General features: G+C 39.5%; 1 protein-coding gene across 1 annotated transcript in view; it reads left to right on the plus strand.

Annotated features, from left to right (window-relative positions):
• Window positions 1-19,475, plus strand: part of CPD (carboxypeptidase D) — a 67,234-nt gene that overhangs the window by 22,776 nt on the left and 24,983 nt on the right. Inside the window, exons 3-8 of the mRNA XM_059997141.1 lie at window positions 2,679-2,821; window positions 3,498-3,667; window positions 5,101-5,450; window positions 5,942-6,133; window positions 8,198-8,365; window positions 13,440-13,549. Of these exons, the coding sequence (XP_059853124.1) occupies window positions 2,679-2,821; window positions 3,498-3,667; window positions 5,101-5,450; window positions 5,942-6,133; window positions 8,198-8,365; window positions 13,440-13,549 (1,133 nt within the window). The remainder of the gene's footprint in view (window positions 1-2,678; window positions 2,822-3,497; window positions 3,668-5,100; window positions 5,451-5,941; window positions 6,134-8,197; window positions 8,366-13,439; window positions 13,550-19,475) is intronic.

Below are 19,475 nucleotides of genomic sequence, written 5' to 3' on the forward strand. Positions count from 1 at the left end.
TTATCTCTCCTTCAATTCTGAATGATAACCTTGCTGCGTAGAGTATTCTTGGTTGTATTTTTTGTTTTCAGCACTTTGAGTATATCATGCCATTCCCTTGTGGCCTGCTAAGCTTCTGCTGAAAAGTTAGCTGATAGTCTTATGGGAGTTTCCTTATATGTAACTAGTTGTTTTTCCTCTTGATACTTTTATGAGTCTCTTTATATTTAATTTTTGACATTTTAAATATGTGTCTTGGTGTGTACCTCTTTGTGTTCATCTTGTTTGGGACTCTCTGTGTTTCCTGGAACTGGATGTCTGTTTCCTTCCCCAGGTTAGGGAAGTTTTCAGCTACTATTTCTTCGTATAAGTTCTCTTCTTTTTTTATCTTTCTTCTCCTTCTGGGACCCTATAACGCAAATGTTAATATGCTTGATGTTGTCCCAGAAGTCACTTAAACTATCCTCATTTTTTTTTTCCTGTTCAGCTTGGGTAATTTTTACTACTCTGTCTTCCAGATCACTGATCCATTATTCTGTATCATCAAATCTACTGTTGATTCCCTCTAGTGTATCTTTCATTTTATTTTTATTTTTTTAAAAAAGTTCATGTGTCCCTTTCTATTCATTTATTTATTTTAAATTTTATTTATTTTTGGCTGCATTGGGTCTTCGTTGCTGCACGCGGGCTTCCTCTAGTTGTGGCGAGCGGGGACTACTCTTCGTTGCGGTGCACAGGCTTCTCATTGCGGTGGCTTCTCTTGTTGCAGAGCACAGGCTCTAGGTGTGCAGGCTTCAGTAGTTGCAGCACACAGCTCAGTAGTTGCAGCATGCGAGCTCTAGAGCTCAGGCTCAGTAGTTGTGGAGCACAGGCTTAGTTGCTTCTCGGCATCTGAGATCTTCCCAGACCAGGGATCGAACCCATGTCCCTTGCATTGGCAGGCAGATTCTTAACCACTGTGACACCAGGGAAGTCCTGTTTTTCATTTTAGTTATTGTATTCTTTAGCCCTAATTGGTCTTTTTTATATTTTCTAACTCTGTTGAAGTTTTCAGTGTGTTCATCCATTCTGCTCCTGTGTTCAGTGAGCATCTTTATGATCATTACCTTTAACTCTTTATCAGGTAGATTGCTTATCTCCATTTCATTTAGGTCTTTTTCTGAGGTTTTGTCTTATTGTTTCATTTGGAACACATTCCTCTGTCTCTTCATTTTGCCTAATTTTCTGTGTTGATTTTCTTTGTATTAAATAGGTCTGTTATGTCTTCCGATCTTGGAGAAGTGACTTTATGTTGGAGATGTCCTATGGGCCCAGCAGCTTGCTCCCCTCTAGGCAGACACTTCAGGGGTGTTCCCTATGAGGGCTGCTTGTGCCTTTCTGTTGTGGCAGGCCCAACTGCTTGGGCACATTGATGGTCAGGGCAGGCCCGGGCATGATTGAGTGTGATGCTCAGCATTGTTTGACCACTGTGGGCATGCTGATGGGTGAGGCAGGCCCCTGGCTCTAATAGGCTCGAAAGAGGATTCCAAAATGGTGCCTGTCAATGCTGGTGTCAGCATAATAGAATGAGATCACAAAAATGGGCTGCTGCCAGCAACTCAGTCCCCAGGGGGAGTCCCAGCTGCCTCCTGCCTCTCCTGGAGGCTATCCAGTATCAGCAAGTGTGTCTGATTCAGGTGCCTTTCAAACTGTTGCCTCTGTGCTGGGACTTGGAGCAAGTGTATTTTTGCATGTACCCTTATGAGCAGAGTCTTGGTTTCCTACAGCTCTCTGGTACTCCTGAACATAAGCCCCACTGGCTTTTAAGCCAGACATTTTGGAAGCTTGTCTTCCTAATTCAGGACCCTGGTCTAGGGAGCTCAGTGTTGGTCTTGGACTCCTTGCTCCTCAGGGATGACTGTCACAGTTGTGATATTCCTCCTGCTTGTGCGTCGTTGCATCAGGGGTGTGGGCCCTGACTAGACTGCATCTCCACCCACCCACCCCATTTTGTTGTGTCTCCTTCCTTATGTCTTTAGCTGTGGAAAATCTTTTCTGTTATTCTTCAGGTTGTTCTCAGAGGTAGTTGTTCTGTAAGTAGTTGTAATTTTAGTGTGCCTGTGTGAGGAGTTGAGCTCAGGATCTTTCTATTCTACCATTTTGATCCAGACCCTTCTTGTCACCTTTGTGATACAGGGAGTACAGTTAGAATAGTAAGCCCTTAATAATGCTTTGGTGTGAATATCCTTTATAACTTTAAGATCTTGAGTATTCTTCATGTTCATTCTGTCAAAAATCTTCACCTCTCTGTGCCTTACTTCTCACATCTGTAAAATGGGTGAAATAGCAATACCTACCTCAAAAAGTTTTTGTAAAGATTAAATGTTAATACACATAAAGGTCCTAGAACAGAGCTGGCATATAGTAAACACTCAAATGTAGAGTGGTTATCATTATTGCTATTGTTATTAACAATTATATTCATGCTCTTTATAACTTTATCCTATCAATCAAATATATTTCCTTTATGTATATTCCTTTCCAAGGTGTATTCCTTTCGCCTTCCTTGTTAGTGTCCTCTATAATTCAAGAGCCTTCTCCAACTTCAAACAATTTAATTAAAAGAGAATTTATACATGCAGAGATGACTGATTTAATTTCTATGGTCTTTTTAAGAGTAGAATTCTGAGAATAAACTTATTTTTTCCTTCATGTTTCAGGTGGCATGCAAGATTACAATTATCTATGGGCCAACTGTTTTGAAATCACATTAGAACTGTCTTGTTGCAAGTACCCACCAGCTTCGCAGCTTCAACAAGAATGGGAGAACAATCGTGAGTCTTTGATCACATTGATTGAAAAGGTAAAAGCTGAATGGAAGGTTGGCGTATGGTAATAATTGATTAAATAAGGGAGAAATTTGTGTATATGAACAACAGTTTATTCTAGATACCCTTTATTTTTCTGTTTTTATTATTTAAGATTGTAGATTATATTTAGAAATTATTATATTAGAATCTGTTAGAACATATTCTGGCCATGCCTGTGTTATCCTTCCCCCCAGCTCTTTTCCTCTGGAGGGCTTCTTTTGACTGTCTTACAACACTTTTACCACCTGAAATAATTAGCAAAATTTGTAGTACCAGATTCTTACAATGCCATTCGATCATATTTGCTAGAGAACCTTTACCATTATATGAACCATGGACATAAGTTTAATTTAAATATCAGGCAGGCTAATATACTACTGGATAAATCGGAAATGATTACTTATATCTTGCTGATAAAAGCAGAAGTCTGGCTTTGAGGAGAAGGAATTTCAAAAGCATTTTACAGTCTAGATTTCAGATGACTTAAGTTTAAGGATTTAATTTTTTTGGTCTATATTTTATTTCAACTTGAAGAGATTGAAAACTATTTCAGGGAGCTAGAGGAATAAGCTTATTTTTAAAAAATTCTAGCATCAATGCAGAGAGGTTATTTTCTCTTGCCTTCCAAACTGATTGTGAGCAGTCTACTTTGATTCTTGTTTTTTTTAGGTCCACATTGGAGTTAAAGGATTTGTTAAAGATTCAGTAACAGGAGCTGGCTTAGAGAATGCAACCATCTCAGTGGCTGGTATTAATCATAATATCACAACAGGAAGATTTGGTGATTTCCACCGATTACTTGTTCCTGGAACTTATAACATTACAGCAGTTTTAACTGGGTAAGAATTTAAACTAGACTCTTAAAATGTCAAGTTTCCGTTTATATCTAAGAAGAGAAATATACTCTTGGAGATCTTATTTACTGTATCTGGCTTTTGTTTTTCCTTGTTTTCTGATTTTTTCCCCCTTTATAACGAGAAAATACTATGGTGGATCTTCTGTCACGTTAACAATACAACTGGATATGAAGCATCATTGTAAAATTGGGAGGAAGGACAGTTTTAAAAGCTTGATGGGGCTTCCCTGGTGGCGCAGTGGTTGAGAGTCCGCCTGCCGATGCAGGGGACACAGGTTCGTGCCCCAGTCCAGGAGGATCCCACATGCCGCAGAGCGGCTGGGCCCGTGAGCCATGGCCACTGAGCCTGCGCGTCCGGAGCCTGTGCTCCGCAACGGGAGAGGCCACAACAGTGAGAGGCACACGTACCGCAAAAAAAAAAAAAAAAGCTTGGTGGTCAGCTGTGTAAAGCATTGCTGCAAGGCTAATTGAATACCAAGGTAGAAGAAACTCAGGGCTCTATGAAAGACATTTTGAAGAGCTGTCTCACCATCAGCTTTCTAATACATGACATGAGTGGTTCCCCACCTCCTCTGGGAGCATTTCTGGAAGCTCATTTTGCTAAGAATTTACCTTTAGGAAATAAATTACCTTTAATTTTGAACTTTCCCATTTGGTAAAGTAGTTGGAATGTCAGTCAGATAAGGCACTACAAAGAATTGGATCATTTATCCCTACTTTGAGTATTGTAGCAATGGTTACAATGGATTAATGACCTTCATTTTTCATCATATTCTCTCCTTTGAATGTAATTTTTTTATTATTTATTTAATAAATTTATTTATTTTTGGCTGTGTTGGGTCTTCGTTGCTGTGCACGGGCTTTCTCTAGTTGCAGCAAGCAGGGGCTAATCTTTGTTGCAGTCCGCGGGCTTCTCATTGCAGTGGCTTCTCTTGTTGCGGAGCACGAGCTCTAGGTGCGCAGGCTTCATTCAGTAGCTGTGGCACGTGGGCTCAGTAGTTGTGCCTCTCTGCCTCTAGAGCACAGGCTCAGCAGTTGTGGTGCACGGGCTTTGTTGCTCCCTGGCATGTGGGATTTTCCTTGGACAGGGCTCGCACCCGTGTCCCCTGCATTGGCAGGCGGATTCTTAACCACTGCGCCACCAGGGAAGCCCCTGAATGTAATTTTTTATAAGCATTCTAATGTGTGGAACCTGAAAGGATGGTAAGAGAAATAGTTCTTTAAATACTTAATCTGGGATTCTTTGTGAGATAATACTCTAAAAGTCTTGAATTTACACATTTATCTTTATTTGATTTGATTTTCGATAGACTAAGCGCAAGAGTATGAAAAGGCTATTGTACTTTTATAATGTTAATGCATTGTCTGTTTCAATTTAACTCTAAGCCATCTACTTTTTCAAATTTTTCTCTTCAGGTATATGCCACTGACTGTTAATAACATAATAGTGAAAGAAGGACCAGCCACAAAGGTGAATTTTCCCCTTCGGCCAACTGTGGCTTCAGTAGTCCCTGACACAACTGAGGTTGTAGTAACTGCTAGCACGGTTGCTATACCTAATAGTCCTCTTGGAACACAGTCCTCCCACCAGCCAGTTCAGCCACAGGACTTTCACCACCACCATTTCCCTGATATGGAAATCTTCTTGAGAAGGTTTGCCAATGAATATCCTAACATCACCCGGCTTTATTCATTGGGAAAATCGGTAGAGTCAAGAGAACTTTATGTAATGGAGATATCTGATAATCCAGGTGTCCATGAACCAGGTAATTGGTGTAGTTTCACACATAATTTCAGATTGCTTCTCAGAGCTATGTGCTATATTGCTTTGCTTCATCTAGAAAGGTCACCTATTGTATGTATAACTGGATCAAAGAAAACGTAACCAATTTTTTCCTAGAAAAGAAGAAAATCCATTTGATAATCCATATTATGCACAAAGTTTAACGTACTGCATAATTAGATTCTTTCTGCTAATACTACTTTTATTTTCATATTATATGGCATATATATACGTATGTATATATATCTATATATCTATCTATATATATACACACATACGTATATATGCTTTGAGCTTGCTCAGACGTATATATTAGTAAGGACTGCTTTATAAGATACTTTTTCCTGTTTCTTTTGCCAAAATACATCTTAAATCTTTGGTTTAGGGTCTTTGTATGTGTTGGGGAAAAAGTAGAGAGAGTCTAGGATTAATGAAGAGGAAAAAACATCTTCCATGTAATTACTTTATTTTCAGGTGAACCAGAATTTAAGTACATTGGAAATATGCATGGAAATGAAGTGGTTGGAAGAGAACTATTACTGAACCTCATCGAATACCTTTGTAAGAACTTTGGAACAGATCCCGATGTAACAGATTTGGTTCTTAACACTAGAATTCACCTGATGCCATCCATGAATCCTGATGGGTATGAAAAGGCCCAGGAAGGTAAAGAATAGCTGTCTACTAATGCTTAACCTTTTTAATTATTATATGGCATAATTATTTGGGGATAGAAAAGAATTTGAACTGGTTGTTTCCCTGAAATTTCTTCCTATTTTTATACTTATAATTTATCATTGGTTCTAGCTTTTGTATTCTTGTAAGATAGGCTAGTTCATTCAACAATTATGTCATCAAGTTTATACTTAATGAAGTTCTCCACTTTGGTAATGGCTCTTATTTACTAAAATAATGTAAGATTTTTACAAATTGTTCCACTTTAACAGTAATTTTTGTTAAATTATTGTATTGGGAACTTTATCTCATAAGTGAAATCTCAAACCAAATATTTTTTAAGCCAGTGACTCTGTTTTGACTCCCATTTCTACTCCCCATGCATGTATAATCTAAACCTGCTAAGTTATTGACTTCCCATTCCTCTGCCTCCTCTGGGCTAGCCCATCTTTCCTAAGGCATTATAGTAAGGGCAGGGAGAGCAACTTTCTTACATGGGCCACATTATGCAGAACACTAGGAGAGTGAGAATCCATCTTTTCCCAGCCTGTGATTCCTTCCAGGCAGTGATACCAGTGAGTAGAAAAGATACCACAATATGAATATGCAGCCACCGTGGTTTATTACTCTCACTGACTGAACACTGAGAGAATCGATTAGTAAATGACCAGGTTAATCCTTATATATATCATTAAGATTCTTTCGCTAAGGACCTTATTCTCTGTCAGCCTCACAAATTCCTTCCACATTCCTCCCTTGAGACCTTCTGAAAGATGGAACTACTTACTACTAGTGAGTCCTCTGGTAGGTTTTCTTCATTCACTTGCATTCATTTTCTCATTATAATGACAATAATAGGGCTCTCATCCCATAGTAAAATGGAATAAGCTTAAGTTGAACCCTTTCTCCTCCTCCCTTCCAACTATGTTCTTGACTAACTTTACCTTTTTGTTATCACTTTAATGTGAGCATACTGCAACTTTTTTCTTTTCATTTGGTCTGTTTATTTACATTGTTTTAGTGACCCGTATGCCAGTACAATAGAGTCCCCCCTCATGCCAGTCATGCCCACTCAACATTGTGATCACGTCACTGTATGTGGATTATTGACAGATGAGCAATATGTTAATATAATTCGTATGGTTGGAGTTTTTCCCCTCAAAGTATGACCAGAGGCAGAAATGAAAGGATAATGGTTTTACGTTTCTATTCAGAAGATCTAGAAGAGATACATTTTTTTTAATGTACAATGTAAAAACGATGTGTGTTTTAATCACGTTACCCAACTGAACTTGGATCCTCTCACCTGCTGCAGAGCAAAGCCAATTTACTGATATGAGGTTGTGGTGAAGGAAAGTACAGGATTTATCTGCAGGCACTAAACAAGGAGAATGGGCAGCTCATGCTCAAAAGACCTGAACTTCTCAATGGCTTTCAGGGAAGGATTTTTAAAGGCAACATTTGGGGTGAGGGTACAGGGTGCATGGCTTTCTTCTGATTGATTGGTGGTGTGGAGGTAGCAGGGTGATGTTTCGGGAATCTTAATCATCAGCCTTCTGGTTCCAACCAGTCTGGGGTCTACATGCTTGTGCTCAGCACATAGTCACCTCCCCCTACTGGGTCGGGGTCTTACATCCTGCAGAACAACTCAAGGATACATGTTAGATTGTTATGTATATCCCTTGAGTAAGAACTAGGACTCTTGTTTTTAATCGGGAATCGTTGTCATTACTTTTCTTGCTTAACTGCTTTTCGTTTACTTCTGAATTTCCTCACTTCCCTAATTAGTAACTGCTTATACCTGCTCTTTGGAACTCAGGGAAGGCCTAGGAGACTAAAGCCTTTTTTCTACAAACAAGAAATATGAGATACAGAGGGGCTTTTTTAACCTGGGAAGGCCCCACAGGGTCCTACTCGGTTTCAGTCATAGTGTGTTTGATCATAGTGAAGCCCGATGTGTTCACACTTACCTTTGAGTTAAGATAGCTGAAGTAGTATGTATTGGATTAAAATATAAATGAAACATGGCTTAAATTTGAATCTTTTATCATACAGGAGATTCAATAAGTGTAGTCGGCAGAAATAACAGCAACAACTTTGACCTGAACCGAAATTTCCCAGATCAGTTCATTCAGATCACAGATCCTACCCAACCAGAAACTATTGCTGTAATGAGCTGGATGAAGGCCTATCCATTTGTGCTGTCAGCAAACCTGCATGGAGGTAATAGCAACTTGATATTCCACTAATTAATTCTTGTTGAGAGCATTTGAAAATCCCAGTGGAAGTTTATCTGTTTATAGTCTTAGGCTATCTTAAGCCTGTTATTGCTTTTATGGCAGACAACAATAAAGGTCTTTTCTCATTACTTTTTAAGCCAGTTTCCTGGCTGTTTTCCCCGTTCCTCCCCCACCCCTCCCCTCTCCCAGTACTCTTCCATTCTCCCTCCTTCCATCTGCCCTGCCTCCCTCTCTTTCTCTGTCTCTCACCCTCCACCTCTCCTTCCCTTTTCCTCCTTCTCCCTCCCTCCATTTCTTTCTCACTTAGTTCTTCAAGTGTTTTATATTTATCCCTCAGAAATGTTTTATATTTATCCCTCTCACTGGGAATTTGGTAACATGTTCTTTGTCATTTATAAAAATTAAACACTAACAGATCCAAATGTTTAGTCCTATTTCTCCCTAAAGTTTAATAGGCCCTTTTATGTAGGTTTAGATTTTGACATTCTCTTATCTTTTATCTGCTGTGTATTTAACTGTAGCACAATGACCTCATTCTCATGTAGTATCTGAGCTTATACACCTCCATATAATTCAGCAGGAACTTAGTTGAATAGGATGAGAGGTCAAGATTAAAAATCATCACAATGAGGCTTCCCTGGTGTCTCAGTGGTTAAGAATCCACCTGCCAATGCAGGGGACACAGGTTCGAACCCTGGCCCGGGAAGGGCCCGCCTGCCACAGAGCAGCTAAACCCGTGCACCACAACTACCAAGCCTGTGCTCTAGAGCCCGTGAGCCACAACTGCTGAGCCCAGGTGCCACAACTACTGAAGCCCACGTGCCAAGAGCCCGTGCTCTGCAACAAGAGAAGCCACCACAACAAGTAGCCCGGGCACTGCAACAAAGAGTAGGCCCCCCTGCATGCCACAGCTAGAGAAAGCCGGTGTGCTGCAACAAGGACCCAACGCAGCCAAAAATAAATAAATCAACAACAACAACAAACAGTCATCACAATGTCCAACTAGGGTTGTGTGAATAAGTGTCAAAACCCTAGAGACCTGAAAACACATGTCTACATGTAAACTGGTATGTGGACGTTCATAGTAGCACTATTCATAATAACCAGGAAGTATAAATAACCCAAATGTCCACGGACTAACGATCAGATAAATAAAGTGTGGTATACAATTGAATGTTAACTGGCTGTGAAAAGGAATGAAGGACTGATGCATGCTACAGCATAGATGAGTCTTGAAAGCATGGTAGGTGATAGAAGCCAGTCATAAGAAACCATATATTGTATGATTACATTTTTTATGAAATGTGCAGACATAGGCAAATCCATAGAGATAGAAAATAGGTTAGCAGTTGCCTCAAGCCGTAGAGGATAGTGGTGGAGAGGATGGGGAGTGACTGCTAATGGGTATGGGTTTGTTTATTTTTTCAGTAATGAAATGTTCTGTAATTAGATAGTAGTGATGGTTGTATATTCAACCCTGTGAATATACCAAACAACAGTGAATTATATACTTTAAGTGGATGGATTGTATGGTATGTGAATTATATCTCAATAAATTAAAAAAGAGTGAAGGTATTAACACCAGGGGCAATAGGTAAGAAATTTAGTGTCCACATTTGTTGGATTATCCAAGGAAGTATCACAGTCGAGATTTGATGGCATATAGATTAACCTGCCATTTTAGAAATGACAGTACACACTTATGGATATTTGTATTTAAGAAGTAAATTGAGATTCTCCAAAAATGACTTTGAAAGCTTGCTAATAGTAGGAGAAAATACTTCTATAATTGGTAATCATGGACGATTCTCAAAGACCCAAATAGGAATTATGAAGTTGCAGCCTGGTTAGCAAAATAATTTTTTGGCTTTTTTCTTACTTTATTAATTGTATACCATGTTTGACAGAAAATATTTTTTACTTTGAGCTTTAAAAAATATTCTGTAGTGCTTCCCTGGTTGCGCAGTGATTGAGAGTCCGTCTGCCGATGCAGGGGACACAGGTTCATGCCCCAGTCCGGGAAGATCCCACATGCTGCGGAGCAGCTGGGCCCATGAGCCATGGCCGCTGAGCCTGCACGTCCGGAGCCTGTGCTCCGCAACAGGAGAGGCCACAACAGTGAGAGGCCCACGTACTGCAAAAAAAAAAAAAAAATCTGTAAAAAACACATCACGTCATGTTGGCTAAAGCTGAAAACTTAATACTAGTTACATTCCAGTGAAAATAATTGACAGATGTTTACATGTGGTATCAAGACCTTGGCATGGTGGGGGATACTTCTTCAATCACGTAGATATGTTTCTTTCCATGACGTATTTTGCATTTTCATCTTAAAATCTTTAAATGAGTTTTGAAATCTTGGCAAAGAAATTTAACAGAGGAATTCTTTGCTGCCAACTTAACAATTTAGAAGGATTTTGAAAGAATATAGAGAAAAGTAATATTTCTTTTTGTAATTTTTGATATTAATTTTTTATTTAGGTGAAATTCATATAACACTAACCATGTTAAGGTAAATAATTCAGTGACATTTAGTGCATTCACAATGCTGTGCAACCACCATCTCTATCTCGTTCCAAAACATTTTCACCTCCCCAAAAGGAAACCCCTTACCCATTAAGCAGTTGCTTTCCATTCCCCATGCCCCTCAAGCCCTGGTAACCACCAATCTGTGTTCTGTCTCTATGGATTTACCTGTTTTGGATATTTCATAGAAATGAAATCATATAATATATGACCTTTTGTGTCTGTCTTCTTTCACTTAGCATAGTGTTTTCAAGGTTCATTCATATTGTAGCATATGTTAGTACTTTATTTCTTTTTATGACTGAATAATTTTCCATTGTATGTATATACCACAATTTGTTTATCTATTTATCTGTTGATGAACATTTGGGTTGTTTTTACTTTTTACTATTATGAATAATACTACTATGAACATTGGCAGACAGTATCTGAGTCCCTGTTTTCAATTCTTTTGGGTTATCCTATGTTTGGCTTTTTGATGGAAATACCATCATATGGTAATTCCGTGTTTAGCTTTTTGATGAACTGCCAAACTTCCACAGTAGCAGAACCATTTTATATTCCCACCAGCAATGTATGAGGGTTCTAGTTTTTCCACATCCTCACCTTGTTAATTTTTTTGTTGTTGATTATAGCCGTTTTAGTGGGTGAAAGGTGATATCTCACTGAAATTTAGATTTGCATTTCCCTGATGGCTAATGATGCTGAGCATCTTTTTGTGTGCTTGTTTTGGCCATTTGTATATCTTATTTGGAGAAATAGCTGTTCAAGTCTTTTGCCCATTGTTAATTGGGTTTTTCATCTTTTTGTTGAGTTGCAGGACTTCTTTATATAGTCTGGATTCTAGACCCTTATCAAATTGCTGATTTGCAAATATTTTCTCCCATTCTATAGGTTTACTTTAACTTTCTTAATAATGTCCTTTGATGCACAAAATTTTTAATATTGATGAAGTCAGATTTATCTTTTTTAAAATAGCTAATGCTCTTTGTGTTGATACTAATTTTTATTTATTTATTTATTTATTCATTCATTCATTCTTGGCTGCGTTGGGTCTTCATTGCTGCGCGCGGGCCCTCTCTAGTTGCGGGGAGTGGGGGCAAGCCCTTGTTGTGGTGCGTGGCGCTCTCATTGCGGTGGCCTCTCATGTTGCTGAGCCGGGCTCTAGGTGCGCGGGCTCCAGAGCGCAGGCTCAGCAGTTGTGGCGCACGGGCCCAGTTGCTCCGCGGTCCCAGACCAGGCCTTGAACCCGTGTCCCCTGCATTGGCAGGTGGATTCCCAACCACTGCGTCACCAGGGAAGTCCCAATACTATTTATTTTTTAAATAAACTTTTGTAGGAGTATTGTAAGTCTTTTATGACTTTTTTTTTCCCTTATAAAATTAGCCATTTGAAAGACAATATTAAGTAGAAGTTGACTTTTTTCTGTTGTAACTTTTAGGCATGAGTCATATATCCAGGGTAAAATTAAATTTTTTTGGAGTAATTTGTCTAAGAACAGGTGTTGAAGTACACTTATCTTGTTAGAACTATTTTGGGGAATAAAATGAGCATAGTTCTTCATACTTGTTTCTTAAAGAAAATTTTTTTTAAATATATGAATGTTTGCTGGTATTTGTTATCACAGGATTACTTCATCTGGATTCAAGTTGAATTTGTTCCTTCACTTCCATGCCCAGGAAGTGGCATGACAAAAAAGGCAAAGATGAATGGCCTAATCAAGGCAGAATAAATGGGCACATGGACAAATGAAAATGATGTGACTAATAGGAAAATAAGGGATTTGATCCTATGGTGGGGGAGGTGGGCTCAGGGCTCCTGCCTGAGAAGCACCCTAATTGCTTTATGTCCTAGGGGGAGCATGAAGGGAGTTGATATCCTTTATATATGTTTTAAAACATCACTCTCTGTATTTTAGGTCATGAAAAATCATATGATATAACTCCAGTTGACTAATTTATAATATGAGCATAAGAGAAATTTTTAGCATTTTTTTCTGAATGAAGGTCAGGACTGGCTCTACTATCCATACATTTGTTGTTTAGCCTCTCCATTTTAGACTCCACATCTGCAAAATGAAGAGGGTGGGTTAATCAGACTTCAAGAGTCCTTTCTTAGTTTAAAATTCCGTGACATGACCTTATAAATGTCTGAATTTTAGTGAAAAAGTACCAAATTTTGCTCAATTTTTCTGATCCTAAATATTATAAAAGTAAAATTGTTTAAATTAAGGCTGTATACTTCTGGTTTCAGTTCTGACATGTAAAGTATGCCTGTAAGTTCAGGCAAACTCCCAAGACCTTTCCAGTTAAGGCAGTCTTTAAGTGTCATGCATAGCTATTTAATATTTTATTTATCCACTTTGATTTTCTATTGAGGAAATTAGCAACTTTTTCATTTCTATTGAGGAAATTAACCTTGGAAATTTGTATTGGTTTCCTGTCTCTGGCAGTACTGTGAAAAGCTTACTTTATGTTAATGCTCCATCTTGAAAGAAATAACACAATACATTTTGCTCATTTCCCTCATAGGTTCTTTGGTGGTTAACTACCCTTTTGATGATGATGAACAAGGGCTTGCCACATATAGTAAATCACCAGATGATGCTGTATTTCAACAAATAGCACTTTCTTATTCCAAGGTAGGCTTGTGCTTAAACATAAAATGCTATAAAAATTCATTTTTCATTTAAAAAAATGCGTTAAAACGAAGTCCTACAAGACTCAGGTCAAGTGCTTTCTTCTCCGTTAAGCCTTCCGTGATTCCTTTCAGACAACCTTACCTCTTTTTCTCCTCTGTTTCCCACCTCACTTTTAAACATACTGCATGTGTTTCCCCATTAGCCATGAAGTTCAGGTAATGTCTTTTCATCTACAGCTTTTAGCACAGTACCTGGAACATAATAAATTAAACAAACTGCTAGTTTATTTCATTTGAGAAGTACTTAAATATAAACCTTGTAAAGTAGTCTAAGGTGGGGTTGACAAGTTACAGCTCTGGGTCTAAATCCAGCCTACCACCTGTTCTTGTAAATACAGTTTTATTGACATACAGCACATCCATTCTTTAAAATACTGTCCATTGCTGCTTCCTTGTTTAACATTTGAAAATAAGTCAGTGTAATTCACCATATTAACAGACTAAAGAAGAAAAACGCTGTAATCATCTCAATAGATGCAGAGGGCAGGGTTGAGTCATTGCAACAGACACTTTAGAGCCTGTAAAGCCAAAAGTTTTTACTATCTGACCCTTTACAGAAAAAAATTGCCAACCTATAGTCTAAGGAAGTGGTCTCCAACCTTTGTGGCACCAGGGACCAGTTTCGGGGAAGACAGTTTTTCCACGGACAGGGGTGGGGAGTGGGGGGTGGTTTAGGCAGTAATGCGAGTGATGGGGAGTGGCAGATGAAGCTTTGCTCACTTGGTGGCCGCTCACCTCCTGCTGTGTGGCCCGGTTCCTAACAGACCAGGGACTGGTACCAGTCCACAGCCTGTGGGTTGGGGACCCCTGGTCTAAGGTATTTAAGAGCCTAGTAGTAACATTGCAAAGGAGCAAGTAGAAATTTCTGTATTTTCTAAACTTCCTATAATGAACACACATTACTTTCATAATCAGAAATGTTATATTTGTGTGTGTATGTATGTGTGAAATTTTAGTTTAAAAGTTGTTCTTAGAAAGCATGTTAAAAGTTGAGGCTTGGGAACTAGGCTTGTTAGTTTCAGGTTTTGGTCTTACTACTGACTCAGTCCGTGACTTTATTGGTCATAGATAAATGAAGATTATTACTGCAGCTCTGTGCTCTGTAATCACACCTTTCTGTCATTCTATTTTTCCCACTCCCTCATTCTCTGCAAGTGGATCTTGTGAGATTGTTCAGAGTTTCTAATAGGGGAGTACATCTATTATTTCACCTTAAAGTGTAGTTGTCTTCTGTTTGGGCATGCCGTTTTAGAGGGATGTACATGAAATAATAAAACAAAAATGAGATACCCTCCAATCATCAAAATAAAAACTAAGTGATCAGATTATACACATATCCCCATCACATTCTGTCCATTATTATAGTTCCACTTTTCATCCTCTTTGTAACTTCTCATTCCTTAGCCTCTTTTTATATTTCTTTGACCTTTGACGCTTTTGATTTGATTTCCTTTCTACCCAGCCTACACCTATGGACATACCTTTCAGTGATGCACTCACCTACACCTTAGGATCTTTTATACCCTTTTGACATACCTGCCTTGCCAATGTCCAACCCTTAGTAATTACAATCATCTCTCTTCTACATCCCAGAAAAGTCACACAGTCATGGCAATTGACTACACTATGTATATATAGTGCTCTCTAACCTCAGCTGAGCCCTCAGTTCTACCTGGCAATATTTCACATTTTGCTACGTGACTCCGTGGCTCATTTCCCACTATGGTGATTCTGAGCCTTCATCCTCTTCCTGAGCCTTCTAATCCTAGCTTTGTCTTAGTCTCAGTAGATCACTTTGCCTTGAACTAAAGTGGAACTGTGAATAATCTGATGTGTGTTCATTCTGATTCTGTCTTCTCAATTATTGTTTATTTGTGTTTTACCCATATTCTGCATTTCTTTTTTTCCTCCTAATTCTTTTAAATTAAAGTACATTTGATGTATAATATTATATAAGTTACAGGTATATAATATAGTGATTCACAATTTTAAGGTTTATACTCCATTTGTAGTCATTATAAAATATTGGCTATATTCCCTGTGTTATACAATATATCCTTGTACCTTATTTTATACATAATAGTTTGTACCTCTTAATCCCCTACTCCTACATTGCCCCTCCCCCCACTGGTAATCACTAGTTTGTTCTCTATATCTGTGAGTCTGTTTCTTTTTTGGTATATTCACTAATTTGTTGTGTTTTTTCGATTCCACATATAAATGATATCATACAGTATTTGTCTTTCTCTGTATGACTTATTTCACTTAGCATAATGCCCTCCAAGTCCAACCATGTTGTTGCAAGTGGCAAAATTTCATTCTTTTTTATGGCTGAGTAGTATTCCGCTGTGTGTGTGTGTGTGTGTGTGTGTGTGTGTGTGTGTGTGTGTATCACAGCTTATTTATCCATTCATCTGTTGATGATTGCAGTTTTCTCATGTCTGGTGTCTGCCCCCTGGTGGGTGAAGCTGGTCCACAGGCTACAGTGGGCTTCCTGGAGGGCAGGGTCAGGGCCCAGGGGAGTTTGGGACTGGTGCCTTCTCACTGGTGAGTGGAGCTGGGTCCTGGGCCCTCTGGTGGGCAGGGCTATTTCCAGAGGCAACTGTGGGTTCAGGAGATCTTCTGGCAGCCTGTCTGCTGATGGGTGGGGCTGTGTCTCTGCCAGGTTAGTTACTTGGCCTGAGGCATCCCAGCACTGGCACCTACAGGTTGGTTGTTGGGTCGGGGCCAGGTATTGGCATTAATGAGCCAGAGGGAGGATTCCACAGGGGTGCCTGCCAGCACCAGTGTCCATGCAGTAGAAGGAGGTCCCCAAAATGGCTGCCACCAGTGTCTATGTCCCTAGGGTGAGCTGCAGCTGCCCTCCGCCTCCCCAAGACACTTTCCAAGATCAGCAGGTAGGTCTGACCCAGGCTCCTATCAAATTACTGCTTTCGTCCTGGCTCCCAGAGTGTGTGAGATTTTGTGTGCGCCCTTTAAGAGTGAAGTTTCTGTTTCCCCCAGTCCTGTGGGACTCTTGAAATTAAGCCTCACTGGCCTTTAGAGCCAGATGCTCTAGAGGCTCATCTTCCCTATGCAGGACCCCGGGCTGGAGAGCGGGATGGGGATTCAGAACTCTCACTCCTGTGGGAAAACCTCTGCAATATAATTATTCTCCACTCTGTGGGCCGCCCACCCATGGGTATGGGACTTGACTATATCACGAGTCCGAGATGGTCCACAACCCATCTTGTTGTGATTCCTTCTTTATGTCTTTAGTTGTAGAAGATCTTTTCTGATAGGTTTTGGTCTTTTTCACTGATGGTTGTTCTGCAAATAGTTGTGAGTTTGGTGCGCTCGTGAGAGGAGGTGAGCTCAGGGTCTTTCTACTCCACCATCTTGGCTGATCACGCTTCTTCATTTCTTGATCCCACAGCACCCTGCCTCCTCTTTGTCTTTGTTTCTTCTGTTGTAAATGGGAAGGTGACAATTAAATTCCTCAATCATTACTCCAGCCTCCTTTCTCTTGACTGTGATCTATCATGATCTGTTGTGCACCCAGCCACCTTTCCCCTGCCACAAGGCTTCATGGTAAGGAAAAGCAGACCAAGAAAATCGGTGAAGACAAAAGAGGGGGCTTTAAGGAACAGCAGGCATAAAGGTGATTCGGAAGGACCACCAAACATTGAAAACACGCTACATCTGAAACCTAAATCTGAAAATACTAAGATAGTAACTGGGCAGATGAAAGCACTGGAATATAGGGAAGAGGTTTCAAAGTACATGCAAATTAAAGGACCTGGTGTACTCAAAGGAATAGGCACAATTTAAAAGGAAAGCTGGCTTTAAAGGAAAATCTTCCAATCTCCCAACTTCTGGGAGAGAAGAAAAGCAAAAAGAAATGAAGAAGTGGCCTTTGACAATTAGATAGTGAAGGGGAAAGAGAAAAGGGGGGAAATGTAGCATTGTCCAAGACAGAAGAGAACCATAAAATCAGTGGACTCAGAGCTCCACCCTTATACCAAGGCAAATAAGCAAACAAACAAACAAAAATCACATTAAAATACCTTGGCTTCTAGACTGACAGAAAAAGGGCACCATTAACTAGGAATCATGTGAAACAGCTCAGTATAATAAAAATGAACAAGAGGGGGCTTCCCTGGTGGCGCAGTGGTTGAGAGTCCGCCTGCCGATGCAGGGGACACGGGTTCGTGCCCCGGTCCGGGAAGATCCCACATGCTGCGGAGTGGCTGGGCCCATGAGCCATGGCCGCTGAGCCTGCGCGTCCAGAGCCTGTGCTCCGCAACGGAAGAGGCCACAGCAGTGAGAGGTCCGCATACCGCAAAAAAAAAAAATGAACAAGAGGTAAAAAAACCCATGAAGAACCATTGCAGAAAAAATCAGGAAATGGAATTTCACACATACCACCTGAGGAAACCTTACCACTACCAAAAAACAATCAAGAAGCAGAAGAAAACTATAAGTTTACACTCCAGGCAGATTGACTATACCCAAACACACACTGAGAATATGAAAAACCACATAGGCTCAGATATTTAAAAAATTAAAACAGGAATGGAAAAAGAAACAGGAAGAAATGAAAGAGAATTGGTAGAATTCAGGAAAGTAATGGAAGAAAAAGAAAATTATCTCTAAAGTGAAGAATAAATTGTAAGGGCTAAAGACCTCACGTCTCCCAATTTCAAACTTACTTCAAGACTGTGGTAATTAAGACACTGTGATACGGGAATAAAGATGGACATATACATGGCACATATATACAATGGAATATTACTCAGCCATAAAAAGAAACGAAATTGAGTTATTTGTAGTGAGGTGGATGGACCTAGAGTCTGTCATACAGAGTGAAGTAAGTCAGAGAAAAACAAATACCGTATGCTAACACAAATATGTGGAATCTTAAAAAAAAAAATGGTTCTGAAGAACCTAGGGGCAGGACAGGAGTAAAGATGCAGACGTAGAGAATGGACTTGAGGATGCGGGAGGGGGGAAGGGTAAGCTGGGATGAAGTGAGGGGGTAGCATTGACATATATACGCTACCAAATGTAAAATCGATAGCTAGTAGGAAGCAGCTGCATAGCACAGGGAGATCAGCTCAGTGCTTTGTGACCACCTAGAGGGTTGGGATAGGGAGGGTGGGAGGGAGGAGATATGGGGATATATGTATATGTAATAGTGATTCATTTTGTTATAAAGCAGAAATTAACACACCATTGTAGAGCAATCAATTATACTCTCCAATAAAGATGTTAGAAAAAAAAAGGTGGACATATACACATCAAAGAAATAGAATTGATAGTCCAGAAATAAACTCTTACATTTATGGTCAGTTGATTTTTCAATAAGAGCACCAAAACAATTCAATGAGGATAGAAAAATCTTTTCACTAAATGGTTATGAAAAACTGGATATTCACATACAAAAGAATAAATTTGGACCTCTTCCTCATATCATACCCCAAAATAATCTCAAAATGGATCATAGACCTAAATGTAAACTGTAAGACTTTTAGGAAAAAATAAAGAAATAAATTTTTGTGACCTTGGGTTAGACAATGGTTTCCTAGATGTGACATCAAAAGCACAATTGACAGAAAAAAGACATACTGGACATCATCAAACTTTAATACATTTTTATTGCAAAGGATACTGTGTTAGTTTCCTAGAACTGCGGTAACAATTTTCCGTCTCACAGTTCTAGAGTCTAGAAGTCCAAAATCAAGATGTTGGCAGGGCCATGCTCCCTTGAAACCTGGAAGGGAATCCGTCCTTGCCTCTTCCTAGCTTCTGGTGTTTTTCTGGCAGTCTTTGCCATTGATTGGTTTCTAGATGGATTATCCCAGTCCTCTATCTTCACATGGTATTCT

This window comes from Delphinus delphis, chromosome 19 (genome assembly GCF_949987515.2).
Source record: "Delphinus delphis chromosome 19, mDelDel1.2, whole genome shotgun sequence".
Taxonomy (NCBI): Eukaryota; Metazoa; Chordata; class Mammalia; order Artiodactyla; family Delphinidae; genus Delphinus; species Delphinus delphis.